The following is a 20,053-nucleotide window of genomic DNA, read 5'->3' as shown; positions in this document are numbered from 1 at the left end:
TACCACTGGGCTACGTCTCGGCCCCAAGGCATGTGCAAAAAACAAGTTTTCGTATATCTCCTAAGTTCAAGTACCATAACTCTGTCAAAAATATGCAAATCGCCATTATGGAAAAAACAAAAAAACATCCGAAAAAATACGTAGTACCGTGGGAACGACGGACAAAGATGAAACCTACAGTTTCCTTCGGTTGGTCCGGTAGGGGACTAATAAAATATTTGGGGTTTTTTTCAAACACTATATAATATTACCGACATGTTTTAAACACTGTATAGGCCTACAATGTAGTACAAACAAAAACTAACGAATCATTTATTAATCAAAAGACTTTTGCCAATTTTATTTGTGTTTGGGGATTTGGTGAGGTGAAAAACACTAAACAATTTATAAAAATGAAACAATGGTGAAAAACGTACAACTATAGTCCCCCCCCCCCCCCCCCCTTCCAAACCAGTACTGGAAAAATACCTTAATATCAGGCAAAAATAATAGAGATATTCGGGCAAAATGTGCTAACCTGAGACCTTTTAACACATCATTCTACCCTTAAAATTAGTTGTAATCCATGTAAAAATGTGTCGTGATTCGTTTACAACCCTATATACACGTAGTTGTTTGGTAGCCAGCATTTTCATTACATTCGGGGAAAAAGCATGTTTGCCCCCCTTCCCTACAAAAATGGGAGCCAGTACCACTACATGTATAACTCATATGATTTATTTCTTAACAGATTGTTTTCTAAATTACACATAAAAATAGTGTTCTTTTTTTTGTTTGTCATTTCCAAAACACTTACTTTTCTTCTTACGTCAAACCAAACTGAAATTATTTACAACCCCCCTCCAACGTATTTGTAGGATGACACGGACTATAGAATTCAGACATTTTACTTCATAACAAATCTTATGAAATATACAAATCCACAAACATTGGCACGTTGACTGTTGACATCTAGACAGGTTTGTCAGAATGAATGAATGAATTACGGTTTAACCTCAGGTTTTTCAGAGAATGTGTGTTGCAACTGGCAAACTTTGGCTCAACTGAACACATGCAATTCTGCAAGTCATCCACTTAGGATTTTCCAGTAAACTTTTTTTTACTACTAAATTAAACTATTTGACAGTAATGTTTATGGGGATATTGAGGAAGGTGTAATGTTTACGTTTTAAAGCAGAAGTTAATAAATAATTTTGACAGGAAGCTGCCATTATGCAACTACGACAAAGCACGTTTAAGATATTACATTCTCCCCCCCGGAGAAAACCTGGAGTCAAAAACTTTCCAAGCATGTGTGGAGAGTTGTGGGAGTGGGGACTCAGTTTTTTTTTTAGCAAAAACTTAACTCTTTACATAACGTCATAATTCAAGTTCTAACGTTTATAAGGACATTATTTCAAATGATGACTCACCTGTTGTTGTTTTTAGCAAAAACTGAACTCGTTACATAACATCATAATCCAAGTTTTAACGTTTATAAGGACATTATTTCAAAAATGTTAATTCAATCTATTTAATTTGAATTTAGACTCATAATACACTCACGTCTTACACCATGAGCTAACTGACTAGATGACCCCACATTTGCACCTGGCTTTATAAAGCAGACACAACTTTGTACAGATGAAATGATGATGGCATTGCAAATAAGCTTGAGATCTCATCTTTATAGTTAATGACAATCTGAACGACAAAACCCGTCAAAGAGATGAAGAAGCATCAATAAATTTAAAATATGGAATAGCATCAGTCATCATTTTGGTCAGTTATGCATCGTATTTAGTAGATATAAGTCTCCAAATGTCTATCGTAAAACTGTTTTGAATGTCCTCAGGAATCCGTGGACGTCATAACCCTGATGGATCAACGTCTGTGCCAGAATGATATGGCATTGTTTAAAATCTGCAAGTATCCAATGAGCAAAGATACACTGATGGAAAGAAATAAGGGAACACATCAAATTGTAGACCATATTTAATTCACTACTAGCGTAGTAATGTCTGTATTTCATACCAAGTTGTAATGTGGAATTGAATGTCTGTAGTGTTGACTGTGCTGCCTATATGTTCCCAGTCAACTTCTGACAATATCAATTGATTTTTGATGCAGTCATTATTTCTTGTTGCTACCCTGTATCTGTGTGATCCTTTATTTCTTTCCATCAGTATATTTTTATTAACAGAAAGACATCATGTGAATCTTGATGCAGATTCCAAGGGCTGCATCATGTATTAAGATTTTACTGTCGACCAGATTCAGAACATCAAGAATTTACATTACACTGTCCGATAAAGAACTTCACATTTCATGACAAGAACAAGCAAATAACAGTCAAGACAAATTAACAACAAAAAACGCACCTCAAAACATTATGGGCCGAATTCAGAAAGTCTGTTTTTTGGTGAAGCACAGGTGTTTAAGCATTATAAATATAAGTAGTTACATGCATGCAAGTTAAAAACAGGTTTTGTAAATTCAGCCCAAATTTGATTGCAAACGCCCAGTATTTCTTCTCCATATTAACATAATATTCAATCATGTTTGTCATGAATGTTTTTAAATAGCCATGCAACTGTGTCAACTCAATGTTTCCGTCCCCGTTTATATTCATCACCCATTATAAGGCGTTAGTCCCGTTGTTTTTCATTTACAAAGGGCACTTAACTCTGAACCCAGTAATTTTGCTCCCTTGCACATTTGTGACAAATCATCAACATTTGTCCTGTGTTTTACAACATGCAAGTAACTCTGTGAACCCAGTATCGTTATCCTTTGTAAATTAATAACAAATTATAGATGTCTGCCCTGTGCTTTACAACATGCAAGTAACTATTAACACAGTATGTGTATTCCGTGTACATTAATTACAGATCATAGACGTTTGTCTTATGTTTTAAAACACTTGAACAGGCATGTCACTATCAACCCAGTAGTGCAGTATTTCAACTTCATGACAGCAATCAGCAGTGCTGTAAGCCCTGCAATTAAGAAAATGTCCACGGCAAAAAAAAAAACCCCATGCCATTGAAAAAATCCTGAATGTAGTCCACGTCAAAAAAAGTGCTGTTGAGAATTATCAAACTCCACGGCATTGCCGATTGCCATGGCAATTGTAGGAGTTGGTGCTGCCAAAAAATGGCATTTTTCCATTGATGGATATTTACTTTGTTATTATTTGTAAAAATATTTGCGTCGCAAGATGATGTGAATTGCAAGGGCTGGTGTTTATCCTTCCATTGACATTTCCTGTCATGGACGTAAGAGCCGGTGTAAGTTGACAGATGTGCCCATGACAGATGTGCCCATGACAGATGTGCCCATGACAGATGTGCACGACAACAACTTGCACTGAATGTGCACATAAAGCCCTATGACCTGACCTGATCCTCCCACGTACATTACATAACCTTAGATCATTGTCCTTTGTTTTACAAAATGCACATATTAACTTGCTTAAGAAAGATTAACAGGAAAAAAATGTCATGTATTTGTATTTCATTGCCTATCCAATATTTGTACTTCACAGTTCATTCCTAACCTATTGTCGACTTTTGTAATGCATTTACAATGGGCATGTAATGCTGTCACCCTAAGATTTCTGCTCCCTTGTACATATTCATCACCCATTTAAAGTCATTTGTCTTGTAGTTTCATAACATGCATGGAACTCTTTTTAACGCTTTTAACAGCAATGGCGATCGAATGAGCACTGTTAAGAAGATCAGACTCTCTGGTACAGATACAGGTAGGCTAGGTCTCTGGGAGGGTGTTCTGAGAGTGCAACCTTCTCATCGTTGAAGATCACCCACTTGCCGTCTTTCAGAATGTGACACACGTAATGGCCAACGTTTGTCGATGTTCCCATGTGGCTGATGAAGGCAACTAGCTTGTATTCTGGAAAAAAACAGAAAAAGAAAGAAAAGAAAATCAGTAACTTGAATTTATCCTCCACAACCCCTGCAACTGCCCACGACAATCGGCAATGCCGTGGAGATTGCCGTGTAGTTTTTAATTCTCCACGGCACTTTTTCGCCTTGGACTATATTCAGGATTTTTTTAATGGCATGGTTTTTTTTTTTGCCGTGGACATTTTCTTAATTGCACATTTTTTTTCCAATAACCAGTAATACTGGCTGTTTAAAGTAATTTTATTTAGAATAACCAATCAGTCCCAGCAATGGGTTTTGAATTTTTTTTAATGATAATACAAGAAAACTTTAATGCAAACAAAATAGGTTATGCAATTTTGTTTTACGCAATCCTTTTCTGGGTTATGCAAAATCAGAATTTTGCTGAAGCTTGTGCAAGCCTTAAAGCTTACCGCTTGACCACTACACCATCCAAGCCAGTTGAAAACCTTTTCAAATTTTACATTTATTTAATTACGTTGTGGAGATGACAGCATGCTACATGTTCCATTGTGGAGGTGAGAGCACGCTACATGTTCCATTGTGGAGGTGACAGCACGCTACATGTTCCATTGTGGAGGTGACAGCATGCTACATGTTCCATTGAGTCGTGACAGCATGCTACATGTTCCATTGAGTCGTGACAGCATGCTACATGTTCCATTGTGGAGGTGACAGCACGCTACATGTTCCATTGTGGAGGTGACAGCACGCTACATGTTCCATTGTGGAGGTGACAGCACGCTACATGTTCCATTGAGTCATGACAGCACGCAACATGTTCCATTGCGGAGGTAACAGCACACTATATGTTCCATTGTGGAGGAGACAGCACGCTACATGTTCCATTGAGTCGTGACAGCACGCAACATGTTCCATTGCGGAGGTGACGGCACACTACATGTTCCATTGCGGAGGTGACGGCACGCTACATGTTCCATTGCGGAGGTGACGGCACGCTACATGTTCCATTGCGGAGGTGACGGCACGCTACATGTTCCATTGCGGAGGTGACGGCACGCTACATGTTCCATTGCGGAGGTGACGGCACGCTACATGTTCCATTGTGGAGGTGACAGCATGCTACATGTTCCATTACTATGACGTCTCAGGCCGTGACATCATTCCAGCGCTGACACAAAAAGGTTAACAGAATATTACTCACTTCCCGATCCGTCTCGATATGCCTGTCTCCCTGTCTCGGTGGACTGCTCCTCAGTTTCCATTGGCTGTTCCAGCTCATCAGCATGGCTGAAGATCCAATCAACAGCTCTCTCCACATTGTTATTCTGAAACACAACACCACTCATCAATCTTCTTTCAATAATAACACTCACACAAGACAGGTTGCAAAAAAAGAGAAGAGAGATAGAGAGAGAGAGAGAGAGAGAGAGAGAGAGAGAGAGAGAGAGAGAGAGAGAGAGAGAGAGAGAGAGAGAGAGAGAGAGAGAGAGAGAGAGAGAGAGAGAGTTAGGGGGGGGGGAAGGGAGGGAGGGAGTGATGAAAGATAAGAAACAGACAGGCAGATAAGTTAGAGATAGTCAAACAGAAAAGGAAGAAAAGAAGAGAGACATAAAAATACACACACACACATCCTAACATAGAGGGACATGCTGATAAAAAAGAGAAGAGACACACATTAAAGAGGCAGACATTGAGAAAAGAAACAGACAGACAGGTGATTTGTTTTGCTCAACGACACCACCAGAGCACATTATTCATTAATCATCATTTATTGGATGCATACACTTCATAATTCTGATATGCTGAGTTAACTTGCTACATTTGTTCTTTAGCAACAAGGGAAAGAAAGAAATGTTTTATTTAACGACACACTCAACACATTTTTTTACGGTTATATGGCATCGGGCATATGGTTAAGGACCACACAGATATTGAGAGAGGAAACCCGCTATCGCCACTTCATGGGCTACTCTTTTCGATTAGCAGCAAGAGATCTTTTATATGCACCATCCCACAGACAGGATAGTACATACCACAGCCTTTGATATACCAGTCATGGTGCATTGGCAGGAGCGAGTGCTTTACCACTAGCAACAAGGGATTTTTTATATGTACTTTGCTACAGACAGGAAAGCACATACCATGGCTTTTGATATATCAGTTGTGGGGCACTTGCTGGACAGGAAAAAAAAAAAAAAAAAAATCAATCAAAGAATGGGTCCACCATGGGGGTTTGATCCTAAGATACAGGCAGCTGGAGCCAGTGCTCTACCAACTCAACTAGATCCTGCCCCAGATAGACAGACAGAAAAAAAGAGAAGCAAATTTGTTTTGTTTAAGGACACCATCGGAGCACACTGATTTATTAATCGTCGGTTAATCGATGTCAAACATTTGATAATTTTGACTATTAGTCTAAGAAAGAAAACCGCTACATTGTTTCATTAGTAGCAAGGAATCTCTTATATGTATCATCCCGCAGACAGGATAGCACATACCATGGCCTTTTTAACATACCAGTCATGAGGTACTGGCTGGACAGGGTGAAAAAATATATATCGGAGAACGGGTCCACCAAGGGGGTTTGATCCTATGATCAAATCACTTCAAGCGAGTGCTCTACTGACTGAGCTAGATCCTGCCCCAGATAGATAGACAGACCGACAGAAGCGTACCGTAGACTTGAGGGCCTTGGTAGCCTGGTCCTTGTTGAATCCCATAGACATGATGTTTAACAGTGCTTCCTCGTTAGGTTGGAAATTGGCTTCACCCGACTTGGTGCCAGACGGCAACACGAATGGATCGGAAAAATCTGCAACAAGGCAAATAAAACATCACGTCGCAATTTGCCATGCAAGTTTCAGATATCGCTACACAATTTTAAAACATTAAACAGTAACTGCTAATAAATGTTTAAGTGACTAGAAATATCACTAATCAAGATTTTGAAACCAAAGTGTTCTCTGTAAACCTGACAGTTCCTCTGTCCAATGTTTATAAAATTTTAAGAAAAAATATGCACAACTAATGGCAAAGCTTTCAGCACATAATTACAAGGAATTAAAGGACCTACCTACCATAAACTGGTTTAATGTGGAGGAAAAAAAGACATTTTTAAAATTATAAAATTCATGATGTGTTTATAGTCCGTCTCATAGGGAACGCCTTTTTTCATACTATGGAATTTACTACAAGTTATTTATATCTGAACCGATGGTTGTCTAAATTGCACTCAAAAATAGTATTTTTTTGTTATTTCCAAAACACTTTAAACTTTTCTTCATACATCAAACCAAACAGAAATTATTTACAAAAAACATTTTTGTAAGAGGATGGGACAGACTATAGTTCCATTTACGCAGAAAGAAAGTTCACAAAAAAAGCTGCAAATAACATTAAAATCCATACGAAGTCGAACAGGGAATAAATGAATGAACTACAATACAAAGTAAAAATCAGATACGCTATCAAAGTAATTTCAAACTGTATTCTGCGAAAAAAGCGACCTATCATCTCAAGACAGGGAGGAGGGACTGGATCCCCCCAATCTGCCCCTGATGTTAACGAATACTGATTAAATGTCTCACCCCTTCCCCCAATCTGCCCCTGGTGTTAACAAATACGATTAAATGGCTCCCCCCTCACCCCAATCTGCCCCTGATATTAACGAATACTGTTTAAATGTCTCCCACTCCCCCCAATCTGGCCCTGATGTTAACGAATACTGTTTAAATGTCTCCCACTCCCCCCAATCTGGCCCTGATGTTAACAAATACTGATTAAATGGCTCCCCCCTCCCCCCAATCTGCCCTTGATGTTAACGAATACTGATTAAATGGCTCACCCCCAATCTGCTCCTGATGTTATCAAATACTGATTAACTGGCTCCCCCCTCCCCCAATCAGCCCCTGATGTTAACAAATACTGATTAAATGGCTCGCCTGGATCTCCCATGTGCTCCATGATCCAGTTGAGAGCGACCTCGGCTCCAGAGTTCTTGGTGTGGAACACGGCTCGACAACAGCCATTCCGGGCAAACCCCATGTCTACCAGCTGTTTGACAGTGGACTCGTCTATCTGTATCGCTGTAAAACAGTACAAAATTTCACATTATAATATATATATATATAACACAGCTAGACAACAGCCATTCCGGGCAAACCCCATGTCTACCAGCTGTTTGACAGTGGACTCGTCTATCTGTATCGCTGTAAAACAGTACAAAATTTCACATTATAATATATATATACTCTTCAAAAGAAGAAACGCAAAACCACATTGTCGTAACATTTGGAGAATTGATTTAATTATTGAATGGTGAGTCCGATAATTACCAAATGTTGCAGGATTGTTCACAATTCACTCTAGTCCATTGTGAGTAAGTGATAGGACACACCACCAAGGTCAAGGTCATCTGGAGTCAATACCGGGTGTGGCCTCCGCGTGTGTTGACAACTGCCTGGCACCGCCTGCCCATTGAAGCAACCAGAGTACGGATGACGTCCCGGGGGATGGTGGCCCACTCGGCCTGCAAGGCTGCTGCCAGCTCGGGCAGGGTCTGGGGCTGTGGTTGTCGCTGCCGGAGGCGTCGGTCCAACTCGTCCCATAGATGCTCAATTGGGTTCAAATCCGGTGATATCGATGGCCAAGGAAGGACATTAATGTTGTTGTTCTGTAGGAAAGCCGTTGTGAGACGTGCTGTGTGAGGCCTGGCGTTGTCATGTTGGAACACTGCGTTGGCGTTGGCCATAACTGGAACGATGTGTGGCCGGAGGATCTGGTCAATGTAGCCCTGTGCATTCAGGTTGCCCTGCACGTGGACCAGGTCAGTTCTGCCAGTGTGTGAGATGGCTGCCCACACCATGACACTACCCCCGCCGAATCTGTCCACTTCCTGCATGCAGTTTGCCGCATAACGTTCACCACGACGCCTATACACGCGACATCTTCCATCGTGACGTCGGAGCAGAAATCGGGACTCGTCACTGAACCACACCTGTCTCCATCGCAGTTGAGGCCATTGTCGATGAATCTGGCACCACTGCAGTCGGAGTCGACGGTGTTGTGGTGTTAAGATGACACCTCGAACTGGACGTCTGGCACGAATTCCTACCTCACGTAGGCGGTTCCGTACGGTCTGGTCGGATATCCTGCGCAAACCTGGTATTGCTGCGGCTGTGGAGGTGGCAGTAGTCAATCGTTCCCGAAGGTGGCGTACCAGGATGTAGCGGTCCTGCCCGGGGGTAGTGACCCGTGGTCGACCGGATCTAGGGAGGTCACGTGTTGATCCATGTTGCTGGCAACGGTCCCACAGTCTGGAGATGGTGCTTGGGGACACATGGAATGCCCTGGCAACGGCCGTTCTGGATTCGCCTGCGTCTAGTCGGCCGATGGCATTGTTTCTCTGCGGTTCACTGAGACGTGGCATGTCCTGGATTGTCAACTGTCGGCCAGATACAGAGGCCAGGCAAGCGAACACCCTGCACTTTTATACTGTCGGTGTTCATGTTGCACGTGCAGACAACGCACGTGCAGTGGTGACATGGTTTGCACGTGGCTGCGTTTTTGCAAATATTCACATTTTGGAACTTTATTGTACAGTAGCTGCGTTTTATCGAATGTAACCGTGGGAATGTGTTTGGGACATGCAATGACCTTATATTCACAAAGCATGAACCGGTAGGAAACATAAAATCGGAGTTATAACCCATTTGTACCCTTTTGCGGTTCTTTTTTTTAAGAGTATATATATATAACACAGCTAGACAACAGCCATTCCACACAAACCCCATGTCTACCAGCTGTTTGACAGTGGACTCGTCTATCTGTATCGCTGTAAAACAGTACAAAATTTCACATTATAATATATATATATATAACACAGCTAGACAACAGCCATTCCACACAAACCCGATGTCTACCAGCTGTTTGACAGTGGACTCGTCTATCTGTATCGCTGTAAAACAGTACAAAATTTCACATTATAATATATATATATATATATAACACAGCTAGACAACAGCCATTCCACACAAACCCCATGTCTACCAGCTGTTTGACAGTGGACTCGTCTATCTGTATCGCTGTAAAACAGTACAAAATTTCACATTATAATATATATATATATAACACAGCTAGACAACAGCCATTCCACACAAAACCCATGTCTACCAGCTGTTTGACAGTGGACTCGTCTATCTGTATCGCTGTACACATTATAATATATATATATATATATATAACACAGCTAGACAACAGCCATTCCGGGCAAACCCCATGTCTACCAGCTGTTTGACAGTGGACTCGTCTATCTGTATCGCTGTAAAACAGTAAAAAATTTCACATTATAATATATATATATATATAACACAGCTAGACAACAGCCATTCCACACAAACCCCATGTCTACCAGCTGTTTGACAGTGGACTCGTCTATCTGTATCGCTGTAAAACAGTACAAAATTTCACATTATAAGATATATATATATATATATATAACACAGCTAGACAACAGCCATTCCACACAAACCCCATGTCTACCAGCTGTTTGACATTGGACTCGTCTATCTGTATCGCTGTAAAACAGTACAAAATTTCACATTATAATAGTGTAATAATGGCACGCGCATTGGCACGGTATTTTTTTTATTTGAATGACATTGGCATTCGAATGACGCCACTTTGCATCTCCCTACAATAAAATAAACTGGGTGCATGACGCGTCCTTTTTCCAAATGCTAGAAAACATTAAGCGTAAAATTGTTGTTGAAAGTGTTTTGTTCAGAGATTAATGTATCCAACCGTGTTTATGCAAAATAGTGTAATGTAAAAGTGTACCATTACGAAATATGCAATTGTGATAAGATAGGCTGTTATATTTAGGTTGAAGACAAACCGATGTGGCTGGTGTTTTTCATCAAACTGCTACTTTTTTTACGGCCCTATGTACAAAATTTCAGTGTCACATCTAGTCAATCCCATTTACTCAACTCAATCTTTGCTGGTACGATCAACAATTCTGTAATTATTGTGAATTTCAACCCCTCATTAATTGACAATTAATGCAAGCTTTGCAACAAATTCTAAACTGTACACTGCTGATGTCTTGTTGCTCATTGAAACATCATTTAAGTTTACATGTGACATAGATCATTTACTGACCCAATTCGTAGAAAAATAACGTGTAGTAGGTCTCGATATCTGCTTACTTCTGCATTGCGGCTTGTTTGCAGTTGGTTTATAATAAATAAAAAACTAAACTTGCTTGCCTGTCATACCATTTTTACGCTCGTCAAATACCAAAACTGTCCACTCATTTCAGAAAAATGGTACGACAGTCAAATTTGTTTAGTATTACACACACACACAGACACACACACACACACAGACACAAACACACCCGACGTTAAAATCGTAGAGTGAAATCACTTCTCTTTCAAACTTTTGAGAGGGCAAACTTGTTAACAGAAGGGAGACTTGAATTTTTAATCTAAAATAATCTAAACTGCAGGCGAGATATCTCACCCGACGTCACGTCAGTCGACATACTGTATACTGTATACAGCGCATTCCCCAATTCATATTTCCCGCTGTTTTGCATAAGACACTCACCGGAAATGGAAATATAATAAAAGTAAAAAGATTTCTTTTCAAAATGGTGGCTTTTGTTTTGATTTTTTCGGCAAGTATTTTCGCTTGACAACAATGGCGGCACATTGCGGTCATTTTCAGGGATCGATAGCTGATTGTGACAGCTAATTTGATAATAAATTTGATTGTTTTACCAATGAAAATCACCAAATATTGCAATATGAATTGTAGTTCGGGTTTTAAAAATAATTCTGGTCAGAAAACCACTGTTATCAGGAATAACGGACATAAATACTGGACAGCTGGCCACAAATATCCTAACTAAATGCAACTTTTTCGATTTTTTGCCTAATTTTAATCACCATTAACTGATCTAAAAATCATAAAAATTACAAAAAAGCACGAAAATAATAGTTACCGATTCATATATGAACTTTATTTCATGTATTTATGAAACATTTAAGTGAATATATGTCAGTAAAAATTATAAACTTGTACCCACTCAACGTGGTTTTTGTTAAAAATTAATCCAGTAGTCTCAAGGTTAAACCTGTCTTATCGAACACACAGCATATTTTCCGGTGGAGCATGACACAAACTCCATAAAAAATTTGCTTGCCATAATCTAGATCCCCACTCATGTACAGTTTCCAGCACATATGCTTGACAATAGAATTAAAGTTGGTAGCACATGTAGGCCAACCTTTCTTACCAGAATGCGTTTTGTATGATTTTGTGGCACCAGTCTCGCTTCGCACTCTCAGACACCTTAACACCTCAAGTCCTTCACCATTCATCCGTGATTGTGTACAATGCAAGTGGTCACTATGTTTAAAAAGGAGACACAAAGAGTTCACCGTATGGTGACTGACACGGCGCAGTCAAGCTGGTCAAAACAAAGTTTTAGCTCACTTCACAGGCTTGCATGAGCCCTGTATATACTATACATATTTTGCCGTGTCATAAATTCTATCATTGTCTCATACACCTAATCAATCCTTGAACTGTGTCAGATTATTATATTCCTCCTTAATTGTAACTCCTAGGTCCTGAAATGTCTATGGCTGTTCAATTAGACCTAGGTCATCAGATCAAGCTGGCATCTCCATTCTCACTATGGTTTACTGTTGACGATTGACGACCCTAACATGATGTGACATCCAAGGATGATTTATTATATAAACGTAATCATTAAAAAATTATTCAGAAAGTTTTAGCTTTAAATTCTGCTAACAATTTCACAGTCTGTATGTAGACCTAAAGAGAATACAAACAATCTGTACCTGGCTGTTCCTGCTGGGCTGGCTGGTCCTGAGGTAGTTGTTCTTCACCGGGCTGAATTCCACTACCCCGCAACCGTGATATATCCAGCTCCAGTGGGGCATCAATGGAAACATCTACAATTAAAATTCAGCACAGAGTCAGCATTTCTAAAGTCTCAAGAGTTCGATTTCAAATAGTGTCATCTAGCTGGAGGGCTAAAACTAGCGACCGACCACGATGGCCCCCAATAAGCAAGGTTGCACGATGAGCTAGAATTCGAAAAACTAAGCAAACATTACTCAGATAGCGCCATTACTTTTTGATGAGCCATTCCAAATTACGCCCCAAATTAACTCATGAAAACTACACTATCTTTTCATATTTCGGACTTAATCCTATGGAACATTCAAAATTCAATAACACCATGAATGTGCCCGCCAGCTACCGACCTTGGTCGGGCTGCTGGTGCTCTCTTGCACTTGCCAGCACTGGCGACACCTCTACCCACCTCAAACTCTTTCCTGTAATGGTCGGAGGAGCCGGCAGTCGACACCTGCGCCCATGAGAGTTGTGTGCTACAACAGCTTGCTCTGAATGTGCACGTTAATCCCTGTGACCTGACCTGATTGTTTTCTCTTTTCATGAATACCTCAACTGACCTCTGATCTACAGCACTTCCCACCTAGTCTCACAGCAAACCTCATCGTTTCAGGAGAGCGATCACTCTCGATCTCCATAAGGAAGCTCTTAAGACATAATTACCTAGCTTTTTCGGGACCCAGTCATAGCCGACAGGTGAATTTCTTTAGCTGCACCATGAGGAAATCTGGAAATGTGGATAATCTTGTTGTTCTAGAGAGATGGAAGGAAACAAACAAAAGAAGAAAAGAAAATGTCATTCACATGGATAAAATATGATACTCAGCAATAATTAAATGCACATAGAAGGAACAAAAGAGCCTAAACAATTTTTTTAATCAAATATATTTCCAAACCCACTGCAATGTTTCAATTCATACTAAAACAATAAATCTTTTTTAAGGAAAAGAAAAAATAATTCGGGGGTGGGGGTGGATATTTAAAAAACCCACACAAAAAACAACAATACAATAATATAACTAGACCTACCTTATTAAAAACATAACCAACTAGAATCATTTCTGTTACATAGTAATGGAAAATTACTGAGAACTGTTGAAAAAGCAGGCTTTTTGTTTTTGCTTATAACTTTTGAAATGTTAATAGGTTTTTACAAAAAATATAATAATCAATATATATTGTTGCAAACTTGTCATTTACAACATTCTCACTCACACACGCACGCACGCACGCACGCACGCACACACACACACACCAGTATACATGAAGATAAAGATATTTCACACGTACTGCTTGGCTTGTGTTTTTGACTTGAGGGCTGAGCTGTAGAAGTCATCGACACTGACGACTTCCATGAAGGCATCTATGCACGATTGTAGTGAAATCCTAGGACGAACAATTTCTTTAGGATCTCTGAAAATAAACAATAAAAATTAACTGCCTGTACCCATCGATACATTTCATGTTTAATGACACCCATGCACATTTTAAACAACAATTAGATCAATGTTTGTTTTGCTTAAGGACACCACAGGGGCACAGCAAGCGATGTCTTACGTTTATTAACAAAACCTAGAGCACCAAGCCAAGTTGGAGGGATATTTTTTCTGCCGTCGACAGGATCCGATTTTTGGGATACAAAGAGCAAGGAGGGCAATGCTGATCATTGATTGGGGTTACTGGACACAAAGAGCAATTTATGGAGGAATCTTTTATATGCAACATGCAATACCTATACCTCCCCTGGTGGAACAAAAAATTAATTCTACAGGAACTTTAAGGAACTTCAGCTGCGTTTTTTCTTCTTTTTTTAAAATTATCTTTCCATTTGTGTAACAACTTAACAATGTCAACCTAAGACTTTGCCCCAGTATTCAAATAAAAATGTCACAAGTATTTTAGTAATAAGAAAACCCTGACATTATATTGTGTTGGTATTGAGCCAATAAATTACGATGTTTGGATAAATTCAATTCAGAGAACCAATTTAGATTGGAGCAGATTTAGTTTGGACAACTTACATTGTTTCTTTGTTGTTTTCTAATTGTTTCTTCTTTGCTTCATAAGCAGCCACTGCCTCTGCAATAGTTGTATTTTAAAGTAAACTATAGGACAAACATTATTTATAAATGCTACCACAGTAACTTCAGCTATTGAGAATTTCACTATATATGTCAGGTTTTCTGCCAGAAAGGAATTTTTGGGGGTATGGCACAATGGATTTTTGGGGGTATGGCACAATGGAATTGAATATTATATCTGCTCATATTTGAGAACATCTCCAAAGAAAACAATAATTAGCACAGAAAAATTAACTATTTTAATGCAATTCTGGAAAGACAATTAACGTGAGTTCGAATGCGTTATTTATATCGAAAACATTGAAAGATTCAATTTAACTATATGGAAGAAGAATCAAATCCCAAAGACGACAATAGTAGCATATGTGGCTAAAACTCCTACCTGCAGCATATCAACTGACATAAATGCCACGGATATAAATACTACCACCCCTCAACCTTAAGTGAATCAGAAAAAAATTGCAGGTCAAGCTGCTCATTTCTGAGATAATGGGTAGCATCTATGACTACCCTAGTTCTGCACAAAATATGAGTACTTTTTTTACAGGTACCCCATACATGTTTCAAGCACAAGGCTACTTGACACAGTGGTACTATTGCATACATTTTTTGCCCAGATGAAACTATTTTTTTTTTACAACCAACACACTCACATTTATCACCAATCACAGGACTTGTGGTGTTCACTTCTCTATCAAAAGTTGGGTGCAAGTTATTTGGTTTAGTACTACCTATAGAGTATCTTAAACATATACACGAGCGACCGGGGCTGTGATGTCTGTACAACATTACTCACCTAAGTTATCTGCCTTGTCTACCGGCACCGGCAGTGACAGACAGAAGTCCGGCCGGCTCGTGTATCTCACTTTACCGGAACCTGCGCACTGCAAGCGCTCTTCAATCTGGAAGCGGAAACACTCACCCGGGTTCTCGCTCCCTTTACTGTTTCTCTGAAACATATCAGACACAAGAAAACTTAGACATAAGTGAAACCTCTCAAAACTGGACCCTCTGTTTACCGGACGTTTCTCACCGTCACCTTTTAAATATCTGTACAGAAGAGAATCTCTCTAAACTGGATACCCCTTAAAACTGGACGTTTTACTTGGTCCCGAGCGTGTATTTATAAGATGTTAAACGAACTTCCATTTTGTATCATGTTTATATCCAGAATGAAATAATTTTCAGTTGTCACAAGCTTTGTTTTAAAATTATGTAGCGATTTCTGAAACTTGCGAATTGAATCGCAATGCAAAACCAAACAAAATGTTAATTGTGGGGGTGTTGTTAAACATTCATTCGTTCGTTTGTTCCGTTCCGTTCCGTTCATTCATTCATTCATTCATTCATTCATTCATTCATTCATTCATTCATTCATTCATTCATTCATTCATTCATTCATTCATGTATGTGGTAAAATGATTCAACCATCTTGGTCTCACCTCCGTCAGATTGATGAGATGCAGAAAGAACTCTTGTGAATCTTGTTGTCGTTTCGTTGAAAACTCGGGATGACCCTTCCCGATCAGCGTCTTGAACATCTGAGGTCGTATTCCAGACGGAGGCTACAGATAAAACACAGAATCATGTAGTCAGATTGGAAGTTTGTTTTCTTTAACAACACCATTAGAGCACACTGATTTATTAATCATGGCTATTGGAGATCAAACATTTAGTAATTTTGGCGTATAATCTTAGAGAAGAAACCCGCTATATTTTCCCATTAGTAGCAAGGGATCTTTTATATGCACCATCCCACAGACAAGATAGCACATACCATCAGTCGTGGTGTACTGGCTGAAGCGAGAAATAATCCAATGGGCCCACTGACGAGTATTGATCCCAGACCAACCGCGCATCAAGCGAGTGCTTTACCACTGGGCTATGTCCCACCCCTGTAGTGAGATTGGAGTCAAGCAGCCATTAGTGAGATTATTAAATAGCGGATGGCCCAATGCAGGGTCCGATTTTACGATGTGAACTCGGCGCTAAGATCACCTAAAGTGCACAAGGTAGTTATGTACTTAGTATATCTTAGCGAAGGTGATTTTAGAACTAAGATTGCTTCGTAAAACAGGGCCTAGGTCTTTATATTAACTGCCTAATGATTATTTAGATGTGTCACAGAAATAATGTATGCTGGGTTCAGAAGCCAAAATGGCTGTGATTTTGTAACATCAGTTTTCTTCGAGTCGATTATTTGGTGCAATTATTAACATTAATATGTGCAATATCCTTCCTGCTCCAGTCACTAAAATTGATTAAATTTGTATTTACACTTCAAATCCCAACTGTTAAATATTAACAGAAATAAATATTATTTAAATCAATATTATGCCTCTTGGAATATAAGGATTTGCAATATTTATCTACTGTAGGAATTTAAGCGATCTTTCCTACAAAAAGAACAAATTTACCATGGCCTCTGATAAACCGGTCATTTAGAAGTGGGTATACCATTACATCATTAAAAAATAATGAATCCATTAAAAAAAACCTCAATTAATTCAAATTCGTAATTTTTAGAGTATTTTCCTGTGTATCAAAACCATTAACAGTTTTTGATCACTGTTATACCTGCCTTTTAAAGTGCAAAAGACAAATTGTTGAGATTAAAACACAGCAAAAGGATAATACGTCCGAACTAAAACAGCGAAGGAAAAAGAAGAAAGTTACAGTCGCGTGACCGGAACAAGAGGGAGCATACTGCAGAATAATTTTAGGTCATCCCATTGGCTGATGGGATGTTCGAACCAGACTACTACCCATACGGGAATATGCACTAGTTTGAGTACAGATGATGTTGAAAAGAAGTGAGACAAACAGATCTAGAGCAGCACTCACTTGAATCACTTTGTCGGTCTCCATCGGTGACTGAGAGTATTCGCCCGACAACAAACCATGTCCTAATTTAGCCCTGAAATGAAAAACAAAATTAAACAGAATCCAGTTAAAACATTAACTATTGCATAACTTGTAAACAAAGATCAACACATATATTATAAGCCACTGTTTGTTTCTAAGTATTTTGCAGGACAGAATGTTTTAAACATAATTAGATATAAACATACAAATTATTTAAAATGAAATGGAAACCATTATCTAATGTAAAATAAAAAAAAAAACAAATCAACTGTTAGCAGTAACTTAAAAAACCCCAATGAAACTAATATTTATATGGAATTCATTATATTGCTTTCACTTACATCTGTACATTGAAATCCTGTACACAATTAGCTGGAGCATTGTGAAAAATGGCTTCTTTTCTGTCAAAATATCTGAAATAACAAACAGGTTGCTAGTTTTTTTATGATTACCTAATATGTATAAACAAGTGGTACAAATGACAAACAAAAGCATCAGAGCTGTATCAAGAGATATAAGAAAGAAAAAAAATTACTGGAAGATTATTAAGCTTCCATTGATCTAGTACAGCAGGGATTCTACAATGTTTATAAAATCCACTAGCCATGGGATTAGTGATTTTAAAAATATACTAGCCACGATTAAAAAATCACCAGCCCTATTTTACTTTAAGTTAATACAATTTTACTAAACTATAGTAATAGTTGGTTATATCACCTAAAGATTGATATAGAGCTTAAAAACACTAACATTTGGGGTTGGGGTTGGGGTAGGATATTCATATTGACAAAACAGACTCAAATGCTACATTTGACCAAAACAAATTCACTAGCCGTCGGGCATGGCAATAGTAGTTATTTACTAGCCCAACATTGAGTATCACTAGCCATGGGAATGGGGCTACCATAATCTAGAAGGCTAAGTACCTATACTTACAGTTTGAGAGAAATACAAAGATAATACAAAAGTTTCAAAACTATAAAAACATTAGATGCAATAGGACCAATAAGTATCATCCTGCTGGTTTTCGTCGTCGTTGTTGTTGTTGTTTCAGTCTTACTCTATTTCCTTCCAGTTATCTTCTTCTTTTTCAAGTTAAAATAAAAATATCTACAGTCCAACACACTACAACAATGACAAGTTAGGCGACAGCATAGCAAGAAATAATGTGTAGTGAACAACAAAACAAGCAACACAAATATTTGATAAAATTATTTCTTTTCACGATAAAATTATTTTGGTAAATAAGACTGTGAAAATGGACCTACATTTTCACAAAGATATTGATAACAGACAAAGAAAGAAAAAAAGAAATGTTTTATTTAACGATGCACTCCACACATTTTATTTACAGTTATATGGTGTCGGACATATGGTTAAGGACCACACAGATATTGAGAGGAAACCCGCTGTCACCACTTCATGGGCTACTCTTTTCGATTAGCAGCAGGGGATCTTTTATATGCACCATCCCACAGACAGGATAGTACATACCACAGCCTTTTTTACACCAGTTGTGGAGCACTGGCTGGAGCAAGAAATAGCCTGATGGGTCCACCGACGGGGATCGATCCTAGTGATAACAGACAATAAAACTAATGTGATTCAAAGTGAATGATATATTAAATAACTTGTAGAAAACTACATTAATAATCGAGTTTCCTTTGTTATTCAGTGTAATTATTCGAGACACTCGTCTCCGCCTGATGCGACAGACAACTCACTTCTTCTGGAAGTCTGGAATCGTGAACAGCACCTGCATCACCGAGTTCATGTAACAGCTGTTGCCAAGGTTACGCATGCCAGTGTATCCCGGGCCGTAGAGCGGCTTCAGTTTACTGCCGGCCTCCTGTATGACATCCCACTCTCCGATCTTCTGGTTCAAATCTATCTCCAGTTCCACCATCGTCTTCTCCGTCTGGCAAAGGAAAGGAATGATTCACAGATGAAAGTAGTTCACGAAAATAAACTCTGTACATTTTATTACTGGTAGTTGGGTACTGAGATTGACCCAAGGGCTAGCGCTGTACAATGGTTTAAAATGGAGGCCCCAATTCAGAATATACGCACAGCATCAGTCGAAACTATATTTAAGTTTTGAACAAAGAACAGGACAAATTTTTATACAAACAGTGGTAAACCTGGAAAGACTTTACATATGATTAAAAATCCAGAATTCTCGATAAATGTGAAGAACTTTCATCTCTGTGATGATTGCTGTAATCAGTTTCGGGATGTGACTTCCGACTACCTTAGGTCCACACAAAAATTGTCTTCTTAATT

At 38.9% G+C, this 20,053-nt stretch overlaps 1 protein-coding gene and 1 long non-coding RNA gene across 2 annotated transcripts in view; both read right to left on the bottom strand.

The window, feature by feature from the left end:
* Positions 1-311: 311 nt before the first annotated feature.
* On the bottom strand, positions 312-2,054 carry LOC121389945. The gene is made up of 2 exons (XR_005960124.1): positions 1,693-2,054; positions 312-1,659 (listed from the first exon to the last, which is right to left on the bottom strand). It is a non-coding gene; the product is annotated as an uncharacterized LOC121389945 (long non-coding RNA).
* Positions 2,055-2,194: 140 nt separating this feature from the next.
* Positions 2,195-20,053, bottom strand: part of LOC121389943 (ubiquitin carboxyl-terminal hydrolase 5-like) — a 31,776-nt gene continuing 13,917 nt past the window's right edge. The window contains 14 exon segments of the mRNA XM_041521611.1: positions 2,195-3,894; positions 5,074-5,197; positions 6,548-6,684; positions 7,814-7,957; positions 12,746-12,859; positions 13,488-13,518; positions 13,520-13,577; positions 14,115-14,237; positions 14,846-14,903; positions 15,702-15,855; positions 16,348-16,470; positions 17,750-17,822; positions 18,112-18,183; positions 19,495-19,688. Coding sequence (XP_041377545.1) covers positions 3,722-3,894; positions 5,074-5,197; positions 6,548-6,684; positions 7,814-7,957; positions 12,746-12,859; positions 13,488-13,518; positions 13,520-13,577; positions 14,115-14,237; positions 14,846-14,903; positions 15,702-15,855; positions 16,348-16,470; positions 17,750-17,822; positions 18,112-18,183; positions 19,495-19,688 — 1,578 coding nt within the window. The 3' untranslated portion in view covers positions 2,195-3,721.

This window comes from Gigantopelta aegis, chromosome 15 (genome assembly GCF_016097555.1).
Source record: "Gigantopelta aegis isolate Gae_Host chromosome 15, Gae_host_genome, whole genome shotgun sequence".
Lineage (NCBI taxonomy): Eukaryota > Metazoa > Mollusca > Gastropoda > Neomphalida > Peltospiridae > Gigantopelta > Gigantopelta aegis.
This window is presented reverse-complemented; position numbering and strand designations above follow the sequence as displayed.